At 37.7% G+C, this 26,651-nt stretch overlaps 1 protein-coding gene across 1 annotated transcript in view; it reads right to left on the bottom strand.

Annotated features, from left to right (window-relative positions):
* Positions 1-26,651, bottom strand: part of VPS13B (vacuolar protein sorting 13 homolog B) — a 770,486-nt gene that overhangs the window by 147,266 nt on the left and 596,569 nt on the right. Inside the window, exon 36 of the mRNA XM_039218135.1 lies at positions 13,790-14,185. Within this exon, the coding sequence (XP_039074066.1) occupies positions 13,790-14,185 (396 nt within the window). The remainder of the gene's footprint in view (positions 1-13,789; positions 14,186-26,651) is intronic.

Raw genomic sequence — 26,651 nt, 5'->3', positions numbered from 1 at the left:
GGTTAAGCGTCCGACTTTCGCTTGGGTCATGATCTCGCGGTTCGTGGGTTCAAGCCCCGCGTCGGGCTCTGTGCTGACTGCCAGCTCAGAGCCTGGAGCCTGTTTCAGTCTGTGACTCCCTCTCTCTCTGACCCTCCCCTGCTCACGCTGTCTCTCTCTCTCTCTCCTAGAAATAAATAAAAAATATTAAAAAAAAATAAAAAAAATGTTTAAGAAAGTTCTTCTTAATTCTAAGTTATACAATTAGAAATAGTTATTATTGGGGTGAGGATGGATGTGAGAAAAATTTTGAACTTGAATGATTACAAACAAATATTGAAATGTTGACAGCTTAAACACGTGACCACCTCACTGCTGTCCTACAAATCCTATTTTTTTTTTTTTTTTTTTTTGTTTGGGTAAAGAGAATGGTATACTTAGAATTTTTGGAAGAACAGAGATAAAGATAGGGCCTGTAACCTCAGGAAAATGGCCCAGAAGTAGGAAACCAATATTGGGAAGCCTGCAATAAGGAGAAAGCAAGCCAGCCAGACTCAGGTGAGCAGTGAGGAGGGCAGGAGGAGACACAATGTGCCCCAGATACAGTGGCCTTGCAATTGAGGCAGGCACTCTTCCAGATGTAGCTTTATTTCAAGAATAGCAGAATCTAGGACTGCTTTCCCAGGATGTAGGCTAGTAGGGCTGGAAACCTGCCATACTTTTTGATTTTCATGTTTGATACTCTTGGGAGTTTGATTTAGTTTAAGGATGAGCATGAAAGTCAATGAAAATCAGTGAGATAGAGTAATACTTTAAGGAAAGTGACCTTTCCTCATGTTCCCTGGTTTTGAAATTAACAAAATGAAGGTGCTGGAGCTGCTGGCGGCCACTGTGTGGGGTCTGTGGCCGAAGCTGTGTAACACAGAAGGGACCTAATGGATTTTGCCATGACTAAAGACAGCACTGGGCCCAAGCTTTTCACCTATATGAGGCTGCTTAAATCAGCTTCGTTTGGGTTTCCTGTCATTTGTAACTCACAGAATCTCAACTGATACATATTCTCGAACTAAAGGGATTGCCAAGGGTAATTCACAGTCGTCTATTTTTCCTCCCACACTCAATCTCTCATTCCAGTAAATTCCTCTACTCTTATGGCTTTACGGACAATTTCTTATGACAGTATTCAAAAACCATGCCTAATTTCTTAAGCAAGTGTTACTTCCATGCTTCTATCTACTGGTAAGGTTTTTGGATATACAGGATCACCTCCACCTTGATATTTATGTGTGCATGCGTTCATTATTCAACCAACATTTACTGGTTATCTACCGTATACCGGATATACAACAGTAAAATCAATTAATTCGCAATTTTCTTTCACAGCAGATTTCTCCTTGGCAATTTCACAGCCTCGAGTTCTGTGATCTCAGGAGGTACTAGAGGGGAAAAACCCAACCAACAACATTGTAATACTGAGTCTGTTAAGCAAGCGACCTGTTGAAACCCATGGGATACTTCCCTATTATCATGCACATCTATTTTTTTTTTTCACTTTGTATTCTACTTTGTGCTGTCAATTCTTTCACTCTGATCAAGTATTTGCTTGGTAAGTGGCTCTTCATTCTTTACTTTTCCCTTTCATCCTTTTCCTCACTAGTCTACTCCTCACTCTATTCTTACATCTTTGTAAGCCTTTTACAGTTTGTACTTGCCTCTATGTCAGGCCTACCAGCATCAATGATGGACTTGTTTAAACACATAGGTGGCACTGAGAATTTAAGATGCCTATGTGGGCAGTGAGGACACAGAACAGGCACTGCTTAGAGAAAACACATGCCTTGCAGACACAAATGTGCCCTGTCTGGTCCCTTCTGTCCCTTCTCTGTTCTTTTGTGCCATACACCTACAAGGAAATGAGGTGTGATTCATGCCTGAGGCTTATGCAACTGACTTAAGTCATACGCATGTGCCCGTTAGCCCACTACACGGGCTGCACACACCACCGTACTGTGGCTATGCTCCTCAGTGAGGGGTTCCAGTGGTCTGTGGCACCAAAGAAAGGTTCATCCACAATTCCCAGCTTTTAAGTTTAAAATAGAATCTCCATTACGTTTTGGACATTTTCCTCCTACAGTTTTAAAAAGCTACAACAAAATAATAGAAAAACGCGTTAGTTCAAGTGGTTTTAATCTTGGTGTAAATGACCAGTAATAAGAGGTTACGATGATCACTTAATAATAAAGAATGGTGATGAATTTCACAAAGGGTCATTTATAAACGGTGCACCAAACTTCACACTTTTACCACAAAATATGAAAATAATCCCTGGGACTCATGACAAGGTAGTTAATTTTCCTTTTCCCTTTCTTTCACTCAGTGAGAAGCCAGCCTATGGGACATCATCCCCTCCTTTTTGTTTTTTCATCAGGAAGCATGCTAAATACCTTCCTTGGGATAAAGTGAATCTTGTCTTACATATCACCACACGCGTGAACCCGGGACCACAGAGAATACTCAGAGCTCATGTAAACTGGATACTTACACACTTTAAATCTGGTATAAATGGCAAGAGAAACTGAGTTCAGGAATGCTAACTATTCCTCTTCCTAGTGGACTAATGCACTGTTGGACAAAACGACTACATACAAAAACTATAAAGTGCTCTCATCTTAGCATTGGAAAAGGCTTAATGGTTTTATGGCATTTTACCTCTATGTGTGTGTGTGTGTGTACGGGTCTGTGTACATATTGCCAATATGACAAATCATTTACATTTGTTCTAGCTGGTAAATCTATAGGTGTTCGATGTGGTATCCTTTACATTTTCTGAACTGTTAATTTCCCCCCTAGACTTCCAAAAATAGTATGGAGAGAAGAAAAAAAAATAAAGAAATATACTGGTCACATATACTTTTAAAGCATGAATATCATTAAAGTTATCAGGTCATTTCTAAAATCTTTTAATTTTGAAAAAATTTGAGGCTTTTAGCAAAGTTGATCAGCTTCCCTTAAAGTTAACAATGTATGCAAACTATAGTACAATTCTCAAAAGCCAGCAAATTAACCTCAGTACTACTAATTTATTGAGCTTATTTGAATTTCAAATTTCTCCCCTCCTGTTCTTTTCTTATTCCAGAATCCATTCGAAGACCCCACACTGCACTGAGCAATTGTATGATCAGGTCATTTTGACCCAGTATATAACTTCTTCTACCTCCTTCCATTCAACAGAATGCTTTTCTGCCTGATTATTCCATTGGTCTCTTTAAAAAATCTGTTTGTATTTTTTTTTTCCGTTAGTGAATGATACATTTTTTTTTTTTTTACAAATAGTTTATTGTCAAATTAGTTTCCACATAACACCCAGTGCTCATCCCCACAAGCGCCCTCCTCCATGCCCATCCCTCCTCCCCCCCACATCCATCAGTCCTCAGTTTTTGTCAGCATTCAGGAGTCTCTCATGGTTTGCCTCTCTCCCTTTCCCCCACCATTTCCCCCCTTCTTCTCCCGGTTGGTCCTCTGTTAAGTTCCTCCTAATCCTCCTATACGTGCACACATATGATATTTGTCCTTCTCTGCCTGACTTATTTCGCTCAGCATAACACCCTCAAGGTCCATCCATGTCGCTACACAGAAATGCTGATGCATAGGAGCACATGTACCCCAATGTTCATAGCAGCACTCTCCACAATAGCTAAAACATGGAAAGAGCCTAAGTGTCCATCAACAGATGAATGGATCAAGAAGATGTGGTTTATCTATACCATGGAATACTACATGGCAATGAGAAACAATGAAATCTGGCCATGTGTAAAAAATCTGTTTGTAGTTTTAATTTCAGCTCTTGCAAACCCATGGCAGATATTTAATTAAACTAAATGAGGTGTAACAACATTGAGAAGTAATTTCAGAAACAACTGGTATGATAAACAAATAATCTTGCTTGCTTTGCATCCTGACATACTTTTCATTGAGTGTAAAAATTTAGCTCAAGGAACAAGTAGTTTCATGACCTTTAAAATATTCCTTCACAAGACTAATAAATGCAAACCACTTGTTTTGGAGAATGTTTACAAAATGCTGCCAGCCCTACATTGTCAGTCTTTACTACACACTTGGTAAGGCTCCTATTCTCTACATGCTGACTGTGCAAAACACAACCGAAATTGATGCTTCTGTGTGTCATGAGAAAGAATACTCAGTGATGACATGTGCTAGCAAAACATATCCAGGTATTTTTTCCACAGCTGAAAATAATCTAAGGCTACTAGAAAATCAGCAAGCATGAGTTAGATACATCTACAGGTCAACCTGCATAATTGTGAAGCATCAGGGTACCTCAAATAGCGAGGAAGAAAAAAATAATGTATAAAGATCTATAAAGAGATGATCCATAAAGAGATGACCATAAGTAACTAGATGACAAGAAAAATATTTTATAAGTATGGTTCATAAAGAGATGATCAGGACACTTCTGATTTCTAGTTCCTTCAACTAACAATGTTGAAGTATATAAAAATGGCATTTGGGTATTTTAACCATGGGGGGGAAAAACTTGTTTATCCCCCTTAATCAGAATATGTAAATTGATCAGATTGTACTTAATTATTCTATTTTGTAATATGCCTGTATATTTGTACCTATTAACATAGTAAACTGAAATACAGAGCAAGATTAACGTATGGATCAAAACATAACAAAGCTGTCAGGGAACTACATGGATACTGATGTTTATGTTGAAAGGGGTGCTGGTGCTCTCGAACAAATTTACTAAAAAGCCTAGATGTCAAAATAAGAGCCCAACTGGGCACTACTGACATGTATCCCACCCCATCCGATGACTTCTCCTGGGTGGCATTTCCAATCCCCAGGTACTCTCGCCCAGTCCTCACCGGTGAGTAAAAGCTGAGAGCCCCTACTCTAAGCCAAACATCTTCATGTAGCCATAATAAAATGACAAGAAGCAGGAACAGGCATTTTTTTTTCTTTCACATAAAGAAAGGGAATTACTCATCAAAGATGAAACTGTCTACTGAATCGGCTATTTATACTTGCCCTTTGTCTGGGCAAAGTATTTTTTGAGAAATGTTTTAGAACTCTCGGGTTCTAGAAAACACCTAAAAATACCATAGGGTAATGGAGGATAAGCTTTGCCTCTTCCTTCCTCTCCAACCTGCCACCATGCTCACTGTTTTCATAGTAGTGTTAGTCTGTTAGAAAAAGAAAACTTGATTGGACCATGTGGCTCTGTTTTTTGTTTTGTTTTGTTTTTTTCTTCAGCGGACTGGCAGATCTGACTGTGCACATTGGAAAGTATATGACAACCTTCTTCCAGAGGAAAGAACAGCAGTAAATACACGCTTCAAGTTTCTTAGAGGAATACAGTAGCTGGTTAATTTAATTACATGAGGAAACTGCTGTGAATTTTTTTTTAAGTAAGTTACATGGATGGAAGAATTGGTATAAACTTAATCAAGCAGTGTTGAAAGCAAAATGACTTGCTTAATAATTTCCTACCATGGTTTAGAGATTAGTCTTGATCTGCATAATCTAGGTGTTTTAGGACCGATATAACAGATGACTAAAAGCCAGGGGACATGGGATAGCCCCCATTTGGCCTCGGAATGTTCTTGGGCAAATCACTTAATTTTTTACCCTAACTCAAGTAGGGAGTTAGGACCAGCTCAGTGGGCCTCAACCCAGGATTCTTTGACCCCGAGGGAGTTCCACATAGTAATGGTGGCTCATGAGGCATTTTCGGTATTTCAAAGAGGCTGAAAGAAATCCTGAATCTATCTGAAACAGGCTTGGGGATGTGCTGAAGTTTTTCTTTTGGGCCAGTCGTATCAAATCGATACAGTTACGAGAGCTATCTAATCCTAAGTGCAATGTGTTTGGATCATGAGGTCTATGAGAAAAAAGGTTATAAAAGAGGGTTCTTGATAAAGAAAAGGAAGATCACTAATTTTAAACTCATAAATTTGATGATCTATGACGTCAGTGTTCATGTGGTGTTGAGAGGGAAGGAAAGGAAGATACAATAAGAGCAATACTTACAGAGGAATTACATAAATCTGTGCCAAGGAATGTGTAGGGTACTCTGAGTTAACTATCTCACCTAATCCTTTCAAGAAGCCTGTGAATTAAGTATTTGTGCCTTCATTTTGGAAATGAGCTGTGTTGTAACTTTTACCACGATCAACTGCCAGTAAGTAGCAGGGCTAGGATTCAGATTCTCTCTGCCTCCTTCCAGCACCAGGTTGCTCTATAAAGACTACTGCTATTAGTTAGCTCTTAGTAATTTCATTTTTCCAACTGGCAACAGGGTTGTGAATAAGTGCTTTTTCCTGTCCTCAGCTATCTTTCACGGCCTCAGTATGTTATGCCAACATAGCCTACAGGTCCAGAGGCCCAGCCAGAGAGCAAAAGAACATCTAAGATGTGTCCTTAGTCACTCATCACTGACGAGGTTGCTTTGCCAGAAACTTTCCTAGCAAATAGCCTACTCATGGCTTATGTGGATGAGAGGGCAATTTGCTGTGACCACAGGCAAAAGTAAATGCTGTTACAGATTCAGTGGAGCGGGGGAGAGAGATTAATCCTAATTTCTTTTTTCCACAGTCCCCGCACTCAGGGTTATGACAATTCTTGTCCATTTCATCTAATAGTGACCTTTAAGGTGCTATCATTAGGACACAGAGGAGAAGCTATTAAGATCTCCAGTACCTAACTACTAGCTAGGACTGTATACATTTCTTCTCTAAAAGCACACTGCAGTGAGATATCTTTAGGTCAATTGATATATATATATATATATATATATATATATATTTTTTTTTTTTTAAATCTCAAAGGCCCTTTTTCCTCTGGTCCCTTGAACACTCTGTTTTAAATAGGTATATATGGGAAATTTTTACCAGTTGCCCTTCCCCCCTCCCAAATGTATCTAAAACTAGAGAAATCATTCTTTACTGTACCTTTGTTAAAACTGAAGTAGAAATAAAAAGGATTATTTTTCTATCATACTTAAGATACGAAAAGTCCACTGCAATGGGATACAGTTCTAAAATATATAACATAAGGCCAACAGTTTTCTAGTTGTCTCGATTAAGTTTGGAATTTGGTAACTAAAAACAATAGAAGAAATAGACCAATGTAGCTAGAGACAGGATTGAAGGTGGATACACTTGGAAGAGTATAATAATTGTACTGGATTTCTCATTAGAAGGAGCAGAGTCCTAGGAAGACTTCACATTCCCCAAGAGAACCGCATTTACACAATTAACAATTCTTTTGTTGGAAAAAAAGCTTTCATTATTGCATGTGGACACATGTGGGCTGTGTAAAAATATAAAAGATGTGTAACACACGGTAAACAGAAAGTAATGATCTTAAACAGGCCAAATCCTTGAACTCGTCATTAATAAATGTCTCTCCTGCATTCGGCTACCCGGGTTGCTGGGAGCCTGTTTTCTTCAAGTACTTCAAACACTGAAATCCAGGAACATTTATTATTTTAATCCATTACAGGCAGTGCTTGATTTAACTTTATTGGTTGTGGTGGTGGTAGTGGTTATAAGTGGGGGTACTGCAATGTTCTTTTACACATCATTTCAAAAGGGCTTAATTATATTTTATAGTTTGGGCCAGGAATTCTGCTTGTTTTTTTGTCTAACAAGGTTCAAATGGAGTTCAGGTTGATGATGAATCAGAAGAAAAAGTCAGAGATGGTTATCTCTCTAAGATGAGCTCATCTCCCTCTACGAAAGGCTGGGCAGGTACATCATGGTCACCATGCCACAGCACACAACAGGGCTCAACGTCCGAAGGTGGTTACTTACTAGATGGTTTTTAACATATTAGAAATTCAACCCAGCGGTTATCTTTTTAATACCTAAAGTTACTCTCCTATGTATTTTAAAGGCTTCCCATTGGAATCCGAAGTAGCTATCGTAACCACACACCACTAAAATAAAAAATGCACAGGAAGAACAATAATTGCATAATAGACATTTAAAAAAATGCACAAACATTTTAAAACAGAAAAACTTAAGTATCCCAAAATGAAAGACCTAGAAGGCTGCATTAATATAATTTGGTTAAACAAAAGAGTAAGTAACCGTGTAAACATATCTGAACAGCATTTGTCTCCCAGTGGGTTTTTTCTTTTAAAAAACATAAGGCACTCTTAAAATTTTACTTCTCTTTTTGAGGGTGGGGAAAAAAGGATCTAAGACAATAGTATTAATATTGCCTGTGATTGTCCTAAACTCTAGCTAATCATATATTATGGTAACAATTATGACAGAGAGAATAAAATTTGTACAGTGGGACTTCTTCTCCACTGCACGTGATTTCTAAGAAGAGGCTGAGAGAATTACTCCCCAAGAGAGTATTTTATACATTTATAGTCTTTTTTCCTATCATATTAGAGAAATAATATGACACATTAATTTGAAAAAAAGTTATGTGAATTTTACTTTCGCTACTTATTTCTCGTTCAACTTTTAGAACTTCCTATTCTACTTCTTTTGAATGTTTCAGTAGTCCATCAGTATATACAGAAAAACATCACTGTTGAAAAAAATCAGTAATCGAGATAGGCAATTTAAGAATAAAACAAGAGAGATACTCCAGTTCATCAGTAGCAACTTTGAACCTTGTTATAAAGTAGTAAGAGGGAATCTGACCAGGATTAATAGTGGTACTCAGTTCTGAGATGAGGGGTGTCATGTTTCAGGGACTCTAGGCCATCTGTTCTGCCTGCCTATGTTTTACTTCTGCAAAACTATAAACGCACCTCTACCTCAGGGACTATAGAAAGGCATTAGAAGTCTTCTGCTTTCCATTATCACAAGATTCAGTAACTCATTTCATTGTCAAGATAATCCCCTTTTACTCTTTCTTTTGCGCTTGCGGGGTATGCTAAAATGACAAATAAAATCCCAGATGTTACCGACCCAGTGAGGTCTCCACCTTTCCTTGAGTGTTGGGTTTAAGCTACTTGGGACATAGTGTCAAAAATGACAGGACCCTGGTGCCCACACCCAATATTCATTAAGGTTTGTTAGTGATTTGTATAGCTGTCTACAAGCTGTACTCCTACTTCAATCCTCAGTGGTGGCTTGAAAGTTAAGTTTGTCCTCTGGCTTTCACTGTCAAAGAACTCATTTCCTATTGTTCAGGCACTGGAAAAGAGAAGCTGTTTCTTTCTAAAAGTAACAAAAGTCTTTGGGGTGTTGTAAATGGCTTGCTATTGCAACATATTATTTTAGGTAGTCATATCTAATTTAATGTTTTATTTCCCTTTAGGCTTACTTGCATTTCTGCAGCATCCAACGCTACGACAACGCCTTAAGAGATTTTCCTCAGGAGATCCAGTTAACTATGGAATGAAAAGCTGGAGCTCCACTTTGTATCAATTAATGACTGGTTTCACTTTTCAGTATATAAAAAGGAACTTTAGGTCCTTTGCATTTGATTGGTCCTAAATTCAGTGAACACAAGAAGAGGCATTTGTGTATGTGAAAGAAACATGGTTATGCTTTCTTCCTCTCTACTTTTGTTTATACACCAAGATAAGTACACCTGGATGACAGAGACTGGGGTAGTGAAAGTTATTTGAACTATAGCTCTTTGACCAGAAGGGGATCAACTCATTGCTTTATGCCATGGATGAAAAGTCCCCTAAGTGCTAAGGAAAGAAGATCCTTGCAACTTTTCCCCAATTCAGACTAAAATGCTGCCACCACGGTGGCCTCACTTAGGCTCTTCCCCCAACCCTCTGTGCCATCTAGCTTGTTCATGCCCTATTTCCCTTTTTCTTACCCACATGGAGGTTGCTAATCGCAGTGTCCCTGAGCAAGAGCAAGGAAGCCTAAAGTACAGTTATTTCACAGCCTGAATTGCGTACCCTTGTTTGCCAAAATCTAAGGAGTGCTGCCCTAATAGAGCCATAATTTACTCTGACAAGGGGAGCTAACGTCTGCAGCTCACTCCCCACCCTGCCTGTGCAAAGTGCAGCGCTACGTTCACAATTTATAGCTATGTACTTACGGTTTCTCCAAAATGGCACACTTCAAACGGCAAAAAGATTTTGTGTTGGGTGCGTAGGTAGGGAGACGGGGATTGTTTTTTTTTTTTTTTTTTTTAAAGAACACACTGTAGAACGGGATGGATTTAATGGATAGCAAAACAAATATTAGCAGCCTTAAAATGTTTCAGAAAATAAGATATAACCTCTAAATGAGATTCGCTGTTTTTTTTTTTCAATGTTATATACTAACTTAAAAAAATCTAAGCATTACATCTACTAAAATCAGAACTTTAGGACCCTTTTACCGAAGATGTACGGAAGAACATAAGTACTCTAGCAGAAATACGAGTTCCGTTATTTTAAGTCACTGTTACACCAGCATCTGCAGAGGAGAATTAGAAAAAATCAAGTCCCTTGAAACTCTCATAGTTTGGGGTCACAGGATAGGACAGAAGGCTAAGAAAACTTGTAGACTTCCTTTTTTTAAGTTGAAAATATTTAGCCATTTCATTTTCTTTCAAATGACGACCACATTTCAGTAAAATAATTTGTACATATTTTGTTGCAAAAACCAGTAAATGAATAGGAGAGTGGTTCTCGATTTAAGTGTATTATCAATATCTTGGGAAGATTAACTTTCCCCTGTCAGGCTTTTATCATCCCTTTCTCTATACTCTTCCCTTAAACTTAGGACGGTTTAGATGATAAAAAATACAATCATTAGATGAACTCAAATATTTTTTTTGTACCTTACAGCCTATAACACATTCCCCATAGTGTTTCTCTAAATATTACTTAGAACATAAGATTCCTCTGGCATTACAAGTCTATTTCAGCTCCTAAATTAAAACTCATCTGGAAAGGACCGTTTTACCCTGTTTATATAACATTGTCACATAAAGAGTGTTAAAAAAAATATTTCACTAAAAATAGCTTGCGTAAGTTAGGGATTAGAGTAGTTTCTGCTGCTATAATTGTTCCTTTGTAGTTTTTTCCATGATGTTTTTGTAGTGTTTTTGACTGTGTTTATTAAAGTCAGCACATCAAAAAGGATCAAAGAGAAAGTGAGTGAGAACCAAAGAAACCCCAAGTGTGTTGTCTCATTGGGGAGTTATGCAGATTCGCGTAAACAAGTGCAAATTGTTGAGGTTTTAATGAAAATTTTCTACGATTATTTTATCTTAAGTCATTCTATACAATAACATCTGTACAGCAGATGGCTATACTGTACCAAGGCAATGCTCCTTTTTCTTTCTCTGTTTAATAGTACATCTGAGATGACTACTTTTGTCACTGTGCTCAATTTGGTTCAGCAAATAATTTGAAAAGTGCAGCTGCTGCAGATGGTCACAATAGTTATATAAACTGTAAAATCAAAGACACAGTTAGGTATTTCTGTATTAGATTCAAACTATAAAAATCTGAAATTAACTCTACTGAGCTCAGAGATACACTATAAAAAAGTTTAGTTCGGTGCAGAACGATGTCGCCTGCAGAATATGAAAAGAAAAACAACTACTGGTAAGAGGGGAGTGTGTGTGTGTGTGTGTGTGTGTGTGTGTGTGATACTTTTTACCACTCATCAAAAATATACCTTGAATACAGATTCAAGTATATTTCATCCAGGTTGCAAAGCATGACTTTTTAAGATAATCAATATAATGAAGTTAATGTTCAAAGCTTAAATTATCTTTGACTTAAAAGTTTTGCTTAGCTAAAAAATCAATTTCTGAAAAATATGTAATAGTTTCTCAACTATAATTTCTCAGAAATCATCCATCAGCGATAACTAGAACTTAACCCAATTTTATTAAATTATAATTAATTGTTATATTGCTGGCTTTGTCACCTTAAACTGTTTGAGCAAGCCACGACATTGAGGAGAATGTAGGGAAAACAGATTTGGTGTTCGTTATGTTCTCCTAATAAAACTGTTCTTATTAAATAGCTACCTTCAATTTGATTGGATTTGTTGACACAAGTAACTGTTTTAGAACATTTGTTGGACACTACACGTTAGACTTGTCTAAAGTACGTCTTTGTAGGAGTTATAGTTTCTAATTCTGTGTTTACCTAGATTTAAGGGCATGACTGTAAAAGGGATAGAGCTATGTAGTTTTTCTAGTATGAAGGGGAAAAAAAAACAAGTTACCAAAGCAGAATGAGTCTACTATCTTGTAGCTCAGTGAGAGGATTTTAACTACATTTCAGAGATGTTTACTGAGGACAGACACCACTAAAAGTGGGTAAAACAGGAGTAGAAAATAAGTAAAACAAGAAATGAGGATGAAAACAGAAAAGGGCCTAGAACCGAATACAGTCGATTAAAATTCTTCCCCTCCATCTGAGTGTTAACCTTTCCTTACTTACTATGATTAAGGTACAACTAGAAAGGCATGGGAATGGGCTCAGCCTTGTCTGGGTTGCAATTTATTTGTGGATAAATCAGGCATTGTAGCCTCCAGTGTTTCATAGTCTTTCATGTCCCGTGGACCTTACATTTTTCATTTCTAACTTTTGAGACAATAAAACAAAATACAGTGCTTTTAGCTGGCTTGGTCGCAAATATTTCTGGTGAGAAAGAAATAAATCATCTACTTTTTGGCCTAAAATGTGTACTTCTCCACCATAAACTTTCCCTTTATCTCTTAAACTACTGTGCCCAAACTGGCTGTGTGGAGCTAAGTTCCAGTGAGTCTCCAGCTGCCGCTTAACTACTTCTTAGTAAGCAACTAAGTTCCATATAGTTTCAGGATTTACTTTATCCCCTGTACTATCCCTTTAGCCCCAATTCTTTCCTGCAAATTAAAGTGGAAAAAAATGTTTCCCTTTGGCTACTTTTCCTTTCAAAGTAAAATTTCTGGCATCGTGCCCTGAACCCACAGTAGCAGGTTCTGTGATTGAAAAGTGTTACTTCCCACCTGTACCTTGTCTTTCCTCTTCCCCTCCACCCACTCCTTCTGCCTACCCTTTCTGATTCAGTGTGAAAGAGCACATAACACTTTAGGCATGGTAGCAAAAGAAAGAAACCACAGATGTCACTGCCTGTTAATTTCTCCGCTCTCCACCCGTCAATGGCATCCAGTTTGCAGAGCGCACGCCACTCTTTGCTAGGCCAGGCCCTGAAGCTCAGCCTGTTCTCTGCCAGGTATTGCTGCCACTGTCAATCATACTGTCCTTGCAAAGATGGGCCTCGGTTTCTATTACTATACTTTGTGCAGTACACCTGGCAGCAGAACAATTTTTTCTCTTTTTAAATAAACTGTGACCAGTGCCCGAAGAGAGGGCATCAGAATCACCTGCAGGGCTTTTGGAGCACAGATCTCTGGGCTCCAGGCCCAGGGGTTTTGATTCAGTAGGTCAGGGGTAGTGACATTTCCAACATATGCGCTGCTGATGCTGTTGGTTCTGAGGCCTCACTTTGGAAACCACTGATCTGAGGGCTAACAATTCCTGATACTCCACTGCTCCATTACCACTATTCTAGGTAAAAAGAAATTTAGAAATGGACGGTTTTGGTTTTGTAGGCCTTTGTAGGAACATACCCGAAGAGATGGATACAAGCAGTTTAATTTAGAGTGTTAAAATATTTAGGCTCGAAGGATTTGTTATAAAATTGTCTGTTAAAATACGGTCACAAACCAGAAGTATCTCCATCTGTAGTGGTCCTTAAAACTTTCAGCCTCTATTAATCTTCAAAATCATGAGTTTTCAGGTGTCAACAGATCATATCATCATCTCCCTCTCCTCCCTCTCCTCCTTTCTGTGACTTACCAGGTATTTTTGGTGCTGCTCTGACATTAAGGCTTCCTCTGAGGGTGGATAAAGATGCTAGCAGGCATGGTTTACTAGGATGCGGAACGGTTTCCATGGAGACCACAATCTGAGTAGTATGGACAGAAACTTTTTGAAAACAAGAAATAGTTCTCCACAAGTTTTCTTGAAATGGAATCTTTTGTGCTCCTTCACCATGAACTTTAGATTTAGACAACTTTCCACGGTAACATTTTGAGGCTGGAAACTCATCCTTATTCAACACGGTGTCCGAAGGGGTTGAGGTCTTTTTGCTGTGTACACTTCTTATCTTCTTTAAAAAATGGTTTATCTGATCCAGCTTGGTAAAACTCAGGTTTGCTTTCAAAGGCTTTGATATATCCAAGTTGATATCTGCTATAGAATTAAAAAAAGGTAAGAAAATTATTGAAGCTCTGTCGTTGAATATAAGCCCTTCCTTCCCCGGCCAGCTCCTATTTAAGTTTCCCTGCACTTGCACGGTGGACTCATTAGGATGCCAGATGTTATCATTCTTTCACTCATCACCTAACTATTCTTTCCATGTAGTTACTCGAAGGAACACTTTCCCTGGACGACTTACATGTCTACCTTCCTGTCTCAGTCCATGTGACTGTTCCTGATAGACTGAAGGCCACCCATGGACATCTATTTCTGCCCTCTCACTCTGAGGCAAAATTAAGCAGCGATTTCAGTTTATTACTGGAACAGGTGTTCTTTCTTCCAAGGTAAAAGGACGCCTCCTAGTAACTGGCACAATGTTTGACACAAATATTAGCATGAAAAAATACCTGTCCAGGGGCACCTGGGAGGCTCAGTTGGTTAAGCTTCTAACTTCGGCTCAGGTCATGATCTCATAGTTAGTGAGTTGGAGCCCGCATCAGGCTCTGTGCTGACAGCTCAGAGCCTGCAGCCTATTTTAGATTCTGTCTCTCTTTCTCTCTCTGCCCTTCCCCGGCTCTCTGTCTATCTCTCTGTCTCTCTCAAAAATAAATAAACATTAAAAAAATATCCGTCCAAGTAGCCTTCCCTACTCTGAGTATACGCAGAAAAAGCTTGTTTCCCCTTTGTGACCTGCTGCAAACCAGAAGAGTCTCTTACATCTTTCCCTACATTCTGTGTTCTAAAAAATTTAAACACCCCACCCAACGAAACAGGTGTAGACTGAGATCTCTTACAACGTACAGCCTGTTTTATATGTACCGTATACCAGATGTTGTCCTTATTTGCTATTGAGTTACCTCACATTAAAACTATGTTGTTTTCGCTTTCTTCTGTTTTTGTTATCAGTGAAGACATAAGACTATAAGCACCATGAAGCCGGAGCACATCATACATCCTTATACCTAGTGCCTGGCCATGCAGTGTCTTGCCTATGTTTGAGTTCGACCTAACAAGTGTTCTTTTTACTGGAGACCAGGCATGTAATACAAGATACAAACCCAGATGAAGCTAATGGCAAGATCGTTAAGCAGATAAAGTTAATTTCTGTACCTTTCTTCCTAAGGAGGACCTCTTCTTGTCCTCCTCACCTTGCCGTTCTCTCCTGACCACACAGGTTCCCTCAGGCTCCATCCTTTCTAAGTGTGCCTTCCCATGTGTTTCTTTAATCAGGCCCAGCAAAACTCTGAGCGTCCTGGTTCTAGTTAGTTGTCCACTGGAAAAGATCAGGCATCTAACTTGTCCTTTGCAACACTAAAATGTTCCCTCTCCCCCTATTTTTTTTTTTTAAACAGAAACAAACCCCAACTTAAATGAGTTATTTTTTCACCTCCTATTGACAGGCTGACTCACACACCATACAATTTACCTATTTAGACTGTATAATTCAATGTTATTTTCATGTTTGTTTATTTTTGAGAGAGAGAGAGAAAGAGACAGAGTGTGAGCAGGGGAGGGGCAGAGAAAGAAGGAGACACAGAATCCAAAGCAGGCTCCAGGCTCTGAGCTGTCAGCGCAGAGCCCGATGCGGGGGCTTGAACCCACGAACAGTGTGATCCTGACCTGAGCCGAAGTCAGACGCTTAACTGACTGAGCCACCCAGGCGCCCCAATTCAATGGTTGTTTAGTAAACTCACAAGAGTATGCGATTACTGCCTCTATCTACTTCCAGAACATTATCATCACCACACACAAAGCAATCCCAGCCCACTTAGCAGTCCATCCCACCCATCCCCCACCTCCAGCTTCAGGCAGCCACTAATCTAACTTCTGTCACCATAGATTTGCCTCTTCTGGACATTTCATATAAGTAGAATTATACAGTATTTGCCTTGTAGGTCTGGTTTCTTTCAGTTAGCATAGTAAAAGGTTTTAAGGTTCGTTAATGTTGAAATATGTATCACTAGTACTTATTCCTTTTTGTAACTGAATAATCCTTCATCATATGGATTGACCCTATTTTGTTCCTCTACTATCAGTTAATGAACATTAGAGTCGTTTCTACTTTTTGGCTATTATAATGTTGCTGCTGTGAACACTCATTATGTGATTGTGTTTTCAATTCTCTTAGGTATCTACCCTACCTAGGAGTGGGATGGCTGGGTCATATTTAGTTAAATAATCACCTTAGTGGGTATGTAGTGGTAGTCCACTGTGATTCTGATATGTATTCCCTGAACGATGAATGATGTGGAACACTTTTTCATGTGCTTCTTGGCCATTTGTATATGTTCTTGGATAAATGTTTATTCACATGTTTTGCTCATTTTAAAATGGGGTTGTCTTTTTATTACTGAATTATACAAGTTCTGTGTATATTCTGGATACAAGTCCCTATCAAATACAGGATTTGCAAATATTTTCTCCCATTCTATGGATTTTTTCAGTTTTTTTTTTTTTTCTTGATGCTATCGTCTGTAGCACAGAAGACTAATTTTTGTGAAGTTCAATTTATTATTTTGCTTATGCTTTTAGGATCATATCAAGAAACCATTGCTAACCCAATGTCATGAAGATTGACACTTAGGCTTTCTTTTATAAGTTCTTTAGTTTTACCTCTTACATTTAGGTCTGTGACTGTTCTTGCATTAACTTTTGAGTACTGTGTGAGGTAGGGGTTCAACTTCTTTCTTCTACTTGGGGGTTTCCTGTTATACCAGTACCACTTTTGAAAGGCATTAGTTTAGATTTGTAGAGTTGGCATACTGAAAGAAGCTGGTGGGCTAAATACTTTAAGGCAATTGGATGGTTTGAATGACCCATACATTATTTGCTCTGCCTACACACCCTTTACATGGGCTTCCAAATTCCATGGCCTCAGAGAAAACACTACTACCTTTTGCCACAGTGAAAAATAGAGGATGATCTTAACAGATGAAAGCACCAATAGGAAACCAAAACAAAGCAATAGCAGAAAGAAGACTCACACGTTGGGGCCAGAAGCTATCTGCCTTTGTCTGGATTCATAGTATGCAGATCTAAACGGAGGGTCTGAGTGTTCCTTCTGAAGCCCTAGACACAATTTAGTGATCCATTCAGAAGTTGCCCAGTGTCCACCTAAACCAACTGCAGAATGTAAGGGATCCATTTTCCCTGTCTATAGACTGTCAGATCACTGGTGGAATGATATGTATGAGTTGCTGACTACTACCTTGATATGGATCCTGTCATTGTGGTCCCAGTGACACAGAAAAAACTGTTTACACCTCTGGTTATTTATTACCTTAACTTATCCTTTGAGACTTAGTCCTTGAGTCACTTCCTCCAGGAAATCTTTCTTGACCCGTGTGGCAGAGTAAGATGGTGCTCATGCAATGCTTCCAGAATACCCTGTGCATTGTGGCTCACCAGGCACCTATTTATATTGTTTTTATAGTTACCTTCTTACATATCTGTCACAGTTCAGTGAACTGTGAACTCCTGGACAGCAAGGGCTGTCGTACATCTTAATATTCTGAGTGTCTAAACTATTGTCCAGTCCACAATGAGTACTAAATGGGTATTTAATGATGCAATGAAGGAAAAAAATGAATGAAAATTCATGAAAAATGAAAAATCTTTCCTTTCCACTGAACTCCCATTGGCTCATCCTTTTATCCAAAACAATCCATTAACTCATCTTGGATGTGCTATATTCCCTGTCTCGGTTAATGGCTCTAAAATCTACCAAATGGCTCAAATTAGAGATCGGGCTTTTTGACTCATTTCATGTCCTCTTTTCCTGGTCCAAATCCACTCAATGTTTAAGTTCAACTTCTAAAATATTGCTTGAAACCAATTTCCTTCTCTCCAGCATTCCAGCCACTCCCCATTTTTTTTTTTTTTTTCCCTCCATGGCTTTGATATTGGCCAGCTATTATAAGGCCACCTAAATGATTTCTCTGTCTGGACAATTCCCGTTAATCCAGTCTCCAGAGTAATTTCCAAATGATTTGTTTCAAATGTGATCCTGACTGGCTCACTCCTGTTTAAAACTCTTTAATGTTCTTCTTTACCTATGGTATAAAAGACGAAGCTCCTCAGAATGGGAAAGAAAAAATAAAGGCCCTGCCTTCTTTACCTGTAGCCATTCTCTCCCTCTTACATTAAGACTCCAGAAATATCACAGAGTTTATAGAACCCACTTTCTCCAACTCCTGCTATGTCAGACCATCAGGCCTTTGCTCACATTGGCCCTTTGTCTACTGTACTCTTTCTTTGCCTAATGCCTAATCTTCAGGATAGTGCTCAGCATTTTCTGCAAAAAGTTGATGCACAAAGCTGGCCTTGCACACGTATCTTTTTATGAGATTATATCTTCCACCAATCAAGAAGTTCCTCGAGTGCCTATTTTTCATCATTAATATGTAGCATTGGGCCTCCAACTCAGCACAAAGTACGTTTGGTCTCTTCACAGTGGAGCACCCCCAAACATTCAAATCTGGTTCTGGGGTAGGCAGAATTCTAAAGATGACTCCCCTGACCAAGATCTCTCTCCCTTGGTTATTAAATCAGACAATACTTTAGGTACTGCTATGCTGTAAAGGGATTTTATAGTTGTGATAAAAAGACTAGGTCAGTTGAATTTAAGACACAGAAATTATCTGGTAGGCCTAAAAATATAAACCCTTTAATATATAAATTTATACATGAAGGAGGCAGAAAGGGAAGTCAGAGAGATGTGAAGCATGAGAAGGGCTCAAGTATATGTCATTGCTGCTTTGAGGATGATGGAGGTCATGTGAAAAGGAATGAGGGGCCCTAGAACTGAGGGAAACCCTGGCCAACAGCTAACAAGTAATTAAGTAACTCAATCCTACAACCATAGGAACTGGATTATGCCAACAACGAGAATGAGTTTCTTCTCTGGAGCTCCCAGATCAGAGCCCAGGCCAACTGACATCTTGGTTTTGGCCCTGTGACATTCTAAGCAGAGAATCCAGCTGAACCCACATGGACTTCTGACCTACAGGACTGTGAGATAATAAATTTATGCTGCTGTATGCCACTACATTTGTGGTTAATTTATTATGCATCGGTAGAAAAGTAACACAAATTCCACATGTATATTTAGTTATGCAACATTTCCAGTTTCTAATGGGAATATAAATGAAGTTTCAAGGACTAGGAATGTTTGTCTCATTCTTTATCTTTTCTATCGAAGCAAAAATATCTAATATATCTTGCTTTTTGTTAGTTGTCAGTTCCCTTTGTTTAAAAATTATTTAAGGATTCCAGGAAAGATAGACTCCTGTCTCTCTCACTCTATGCAGATCCAGAAGCTGGAGAGAATGAAGTTATGAAACCTACACAGAGTAGCTATTTGAGGATGCTGAAAAGTAAATGCTAACAGGAAGACTGGAAAAGATGACTAGTTTGCAAAATACCATCACAATGGAGGTAAGTTTGTAATTTTTCTTGCTGTATCCCCCAGTCTGGACTAAAGGCAGTCCAAAGTGAGCATGACGTGTGGAGAGAGGGAATACTAGGAGAAATTCTCTATTTCTGGACTCAGGAAGTGAGAAGAGAATTCTTAGTGTTCACAAGAGGGTCTATGAAAATCCCCCTTTTTTTTCTTTCTTTTCTTTATTTTCATGTGCCACAGAAAACAGAAGAGGAGAGAATACTACTCAGTTCATTTTATGAAACCATCATTACTGATAACAAAATCAGACAAAGGCAGTAAAACTAACCTTAGGAAAGGATACATAAAAATTCTCAAAAAAAAAAAATCAGAAATCAAATCCAGCAATATATAAAACTAATAATATACTATGACCAAGAGGGTTTTTTGCTAAGAGTGCACGGTTGGCTCAATATTAGAAAATCAATCAAAGTAATGATGTTGGGGCAACCAGGTGGCTCACTCGGTTGAGTGGTTAAATTTAGTTCAGGCCATGGTCCCACAGTTCATGAGTTTGAGCCCCGCATCAGGCTGTACTAACAGCACGGGGTCTGCCTGGATCCTTAGTCTCCTTCTCTCTCTGCCCTCCCCACCCCCATAAATAAACATTAAAAAAAAAAAAACTACAACAAAGTAATGATGTTAACAGGTAAAATATAAACAAAAAGATCATACTAACTGATGCAGAAAATGTTTTGAAAAATTCAATATCCATTTATAAGCACTCTTAAGAAACTATCAATAGAGGGGAGCTTCCTTAATCTGATAAAGTTCATAGGTGAAAACCTATAGCTAACATATTTAATCATGAAGGGTCAAACGTTTTTCCTCTAAGATGAGAAACAAGGCAAAGATATCCATTCTTACTATTTATACTCAACATAATATTAAACATCCTACCCAAGTGCAATAAGAAAGAGAAATAAAAAGAATAAACATTCGAAGGCAAAAAGTGTCTACACAGATGACATGATTGTTTACATAGAAAACTTCATGGAACATATAGAAAAATTCCTAGAATTTATAAATGAAATTGGCAAGATTTTAGAATACAAGATTACCACAGAAAAATCAATTCAGTTTCTACAAACTAGCAATGTGCAGCTGGAATAAAAATTAAAAAAAAATGATTATAGCTCTAAATAAAATAAATACTTAAGCATAAATCTAATAAAATACATATAGGATCTATATGCTGAACACTACAAAATGTTAATGAAATATCAAAAAAGATTTAAGTAAATGGAGGCATATACTGTATATATATTCATGGACTGGAAGACTCAACATAGTAAAGATGTCAATCTTTTCCCAACTGATTTATAGATTTGAAACAATTCCAATCAAAGTCCCACTAGTACTTAGAGATAGAAAGTACTAGTACTTAGATATAGAAAAGCTGATTATAAAATTTATACAGGAGAGCAAAGTAACTAGAATACCAAAAACACTTGAAAAAGAAGAGTAATATTGGAGGACTTACATTATAAGATTTTAAGATTAGCATGAAGCCACTGTGATCAAGATAGTATATATAGTCTTGGAGAAGGGATATACACATATATCAGTGAACAAAAAAAATAGATTCCAAAAAATGTCAAATGATTTTTGGAAAAGGTGCAAAGGCAATTCAATGAAGTAGGATAGTTTTATTAAAAACCACTGCTGGACCTCCACATGCCAAAAAATAAAAAAATAAAAAAAAAAAAAAGGGCCTGAACCCAACGCTATACCTTATGCAAAATTAACCAAAATGGATCATACATCATGGATCTAAATACAAAATATAAAATTAAAATGATTTTTAAGATGAAAACATAGGAGAAAATCTTCCAAGTCCTGGAATATAGGCAGGGTTCTTATATATATCGCCAAAAATTATATTCATTAAAAAAATTATAAATTGGACTTCATCACTAAAAACTGTTGCTCTGTCAAAAGTAGTGTTAAGAGAATAAAAAAAAAAAAAGCTACATACTGGGAGAAAATTGCTTATCTAACAAAAAGATTTGTATCCAGAAAATAACGAAGAACTTTCAAATTTCAGTAGTAAGGAAGAAATAGTCTAATTTTACAATGAGCACAAGATCTGAATAGACACTTCACCAAAGAGGATATATGAATGGCAGACAAACACAAAGATGTCTAACATCATTAGTTATTACAAAAGTGTAAATTAATTTCAGAAAGACTAAATAAAAAACACTGACAATACAGAGTACTAGAGAAGCTGGAGATAGTGGGATTCTCATGCATCGGTGATGGAATGCCAAAGGATACATCTACTCTGTAAAACATTTTAGCAGTTTCATATATGATTTATATGACCCAGCCATCTCATACCTAGGTATTTATCATAAATGAATTAAAACTTATGTTTACAAAACTTACACACAAATGTTTAAAGTAGTTCTATTCACAGTCACCAAAATTGGAAACAACTTAGATGTCCTTCAATGGATGAATTGTTAAACTATAGTTCCCCCACATAATGGAACACTACACAGCAATAAAAAGGAATATATTACTGTTATACGTGACACCTTGGTTGAATCTCAAGTGAAAGTAAAAGAAGCCAGTCTGAAAAGGCTACATGCTATCGGATTCCATTTGTAATGACATTCTCAAAATGGCAAAACAAACAAACAAAACCCCTTAAAGTGATGGAGAGCAGGAATTATCACAGATTAGGGTTTGGGGTGGGAGGTATATGAAGAAATATCATTAAAGGTGTTTTTTTGGATGATGGAACTACTCCATATTGACCATGGTAGCAGTTACACAAATCTGTATATGTATTCAAATTCATAGAGCTGTACACCAAAAAGGACAATTTTATTGCATATTAATTGAAAAATAAAAAAACAATGTTATTTCAAAGATTTTGCCCTTTGCATGATAGAATAGTTTTTTTTTTTCCACTCCACTGCGTTATTTTTTAGTCTCACGTGTGTTTCTCATAATGCCAAATGGCTTGAGTCTGTCCATGGCTCTTCCATGTAAGAGAAACCTACTTTAGGCCTAAGTGTTAACCAAACGTGTACTAGTTTAGTTTTTAGGTTTGCTTTCCTAAACCTCTCCATGGCCCCTCCAACCAGATAGAACATTTATGCTCTAATACCTCTAATGATGAGATTACAAGTGGCCCTTCTATAGAAAGTGAAAAAGATAGATCACTACTTCTAAATGTTAGGGAAGCCATAGGACAATTCCTGATCTTATTAAAACCAAATATGGGACATGAAAATTAGGGGTTTTAACAGCTAGACTAGAGTCAGTTAAGCCAGTAAAACTCAAAAGCACAGGTCAGTTTGGTGCTACCTAAAGCAGCTTCATCCACAAGAGCGAATCTATTCTTTCACAGGACTTCACAAGACACATCTTAAAAGAAGGTTTACTTTTGTCAGTAGAGTTCAAACACTGATAATTCAGATAAAGAAATGTGTTAAAGAAAAATCTAATCATACTGGTATTTTTCAAGTATGACTCTATTTGACTCACATTATTGACTTACTTTACCAAATATAACTTCTTTGAATAGCCTAAAGCAGAAAGATCCATTTCCAAGAGCAACATGGAAGACAGACCATGTTTATTCAGTACAAGTCTAATAGTTCAAAATGGAGATGGAAAATGCATAATTATTTACAGTTTCTTGTCTTGTCCTATCTTTAAGAGTCATGAATCTCTAGATATACATAGCAATTAATCAGGACTCAACAAGTCCCAGAAAAAAGACATTCTGAAGCACTATCTTGGATCTCCCTCTCTCATACAGTTTGCCCCAAGAGTGTTGGTGTGATTTTAAACTTTAAGAACTTTAGAAGCATAAATGCTACAGAATTATTTTAAACATATTTTGAAAGTTTAATTATTTAAATTTCTTATATATTTCTTTATTTCATGAATTTGAAATGTGAACTTTTAATGTTAATTTTTTGTGGTGCTGGTTTCTGGACCACACTTTCTCAGACTAGCAGACTGGTCAAGGAGGGCTTCTCATTTGGATACTCTGGTCATTTGATTTATCCTTCCTTTGGGGTCACGTCAAAACTGTGATATATGCATCAAAACTTCACTCTTTGGGTGATCGTAAACTTAGGAGTACAGTCTCTCAATCACTGAACAGTAGCTGATGAAAGCTTTCATAAAGTTCAAAACTCTACTAGAGTTATATATACATTAGCACAAGACAGCTGCTAACTTTTTATAAGAAACAAATTGACATTTAAAACATTTAAGTAATTTACCTTAAACATTTTTTCGTACGTTTGCTTGCATACAGTGAAACCTCTGTGCATGGTGCCCCCCAATGGGACCACAGTCCCTCATCCCTGCTCCCCTAGAGCTAGTTTTATGTGTAAACAGGGGGCTGGGCAGTTCCATTCGGGTCAGCTAGACAATCCTAGAAAGTCAAGCACCCCAAAGGCAGGGATGAAATGAGGCTATCCTGCAATACCAGCTATTCCTTTCAAAAATACCAGCTCTACCAAGAGACAGGAGGCACGTACCACTATGAAAAGCACCACAAATGAAAGAGTGCCCTTTACTGTTGTGTCAAGTCCATCAACACATATGAATATTTCAACTAAGATCATGAAGCTACTGTCACATCTAAAAATGTGACAAATTCAGATCAGGAGAATGTCAGGGATGTCCACTCTCACCACTGCTGTTTAACATACTGTTGTAAGTCCTAGCATCAGCAATCAGACAACAAAATGATATAAAAGGCATCAAAATTGGCAAAGAAGAAGTCAAACTTTCACTTTTCGCAGACGACATGATACTCTACATGAAAAACCTGACAGACTCCACCCAAAGTCTGCAAGAACTGATACATAAATTCAGCAAAGTTACAGGATACAAAATAAATGTACAGAAATTGGTTGCATTTTTATAGACCAGTAATGAAAGAACACAAAGAGAAATCAAAAAGTTGATCCCATTTACAATGGCACCAAAAACCATAAAATACCTAGGAATAAATCTAACCAAGATACTAAAGATCTGTATGCGGAAAACTACAGAACACTTAAGAAGAAAATTGAAGAAGACACAATGAAATGGAAAAACATTCCATGCTCATGGACTGAAAGAATAAATATTGTTAAAATGTCAATACTACCCAAAGCAATCTACACATTCAGTGCAATCTCAATCAAAATTGCACCAGCATTCTTCTCAAAGCTAGAACAAACTATCCTAAAATTTGTGTGGAACCACAAAAGACCCCGAATGGCCAAGTAATATTGAAGAAGAAAACCAAAACGGGAGGCATCACCATCCCAGACTTTAGCCTCATTAAGACAGTATGGTATTGGCACAAAAAACAGACACATGGAACAATGGAATAGAATAGAGAATCCAAAATTGGACCCACAAATGTATGGCTAATTAAACTTTGACAAAGCAGGAAAGAGTATCCACGGAAAAATGACAGCTTCTTTACCAGATGGTGCTGGGAGAACTGGAGAGCAACATGCAGATGAATGTAACTAGACCACTTCTTACACCATACGCAAAAAGACACTCAAAATGGATGAAAGAAGTAAATGTGAGGCAGGAAACCACCAAAACCCTGAAGGAGAAAGCAGGCAACAACCTCTTTGACCTAAGCTGCAATGATTTTTTACTTGACACATCTCCAGAGGCAAGGAAATTAAAAGCAAAAATGAACTATTGGGACCTCATTAAGATAAAAAGCTTCTGCATGGCAAGGAAACGATCGACAAAACTAAAAGGCAACCGATGGAATGGGAAAAGATATTTGCAAATGACCTATCAGTTAAAGGGTTAGTATCCAAAATCTATAAAGAACTTACCAAACTCAACGCCTGAGAAACAAATAATCCAGTGAAGAAATGAGCAGAAGACATGAATAGACACTTTTCCAAAGAAGACATCCGGATGGTCAACAGACAAATGAAAAGATGGTCAATGTCACTCATCATCAGCGAAATATAAATCAAAACCACACTGAGATACCATCTCACACTGGTCAGAGTGGCTAAAATTAACAACTCAGGAATCAAGAGATGGTGGCGAGGATGTGGACAAATGGGAACCCTCTTGTACTGTTGGTGGAAAGGCAAACTGGTGTAGCTGCTCTGGAAAACAGTGTGGAGGTTCTTCAAAATGTTAAAAATAGAACTACCTTATGTCCCAGCAATAGCACTACTAGGAATTTATCCAAAGGACAGAGGAGTGCTGATTCGTAGGGGCACTTTTACCCCAATGTTTACAGCAGATCTTTCAACAATAGCTAAATTATGCAAAGAGCCTAAATGCCCACCAACTGATTAATGAAGAAAGATGTGGTTTATATATACAATGGAATACTACTTGGCAATGATGAAGAATGAAATCATGCCATTTGCCACTCGTGGGGATGAGCACTGGGTGTTATGTGGAAACTAATTTGACAATAAACTATTTGTAAAAAAAAAAAAAAAAAAGAAATCATGCCATTTGCAACAACGTGGATGGAATTGGAAGGTATTATGCTGCATGAAATAAGTCAGTCAGAGAAAGACAGATATATATTTTCACTCATATATGGATCCTAAGAAACTTAACAGAAGACCATGAGGGAAGGGAAAGGGGAAAAATAGTTACAGAGAAGGAGAGAGACAAACCATAAGAGACTCTTAAATATGGACAACAGACTGAGGGTTGATGGTGGGTAGGGGAGAGAGGAAAATGGGTGATGGAAACTGAGGAGGGGACTTATTGGGATGAGTACTGGGTGTTGTATATAAATGATGTACCATGGGAATCTACCTCCCAAACCAAGAGGACACTTTACACACTGTAAGTTAGCTAATTTGACATAAATTATATTAAAAATAAAAAAAGAAAATTAAAAAATTAAAATGTGACAAATTTAACAAATTTGTATTGTTACATTTATTACACAGTGCCTCTAAAACTTTCACATCCTTGAATTAGCAGTCACCTTTTTGGGGAAGAAAATTAGTGCCTTTACTGTAAATATTTTCAGTCTCATAATGACAGAAA

The sequence above is a fragment of the Hyaena hyaena genome, unplaced genomic scaffold (genome assembly GCF_003009895.1).
Source record: "Hyaena hyaena isolate Hyena2069 unplaced genomic scaffold, ASM300989v1 scaffold_737, whole genome shotgun sequence".
Lineage (NCBI taxonomy): Eukaryota > Metazoa > Chordata > Mammalia > Carnivora > Hyaenidae > Hyaena > Hyaena hyaena.
The sequence above is the reverse complement of the archived record's forward strand: the minus strand, read 5'-3'. Positions and strand labels throughout refer to the sequence as shown.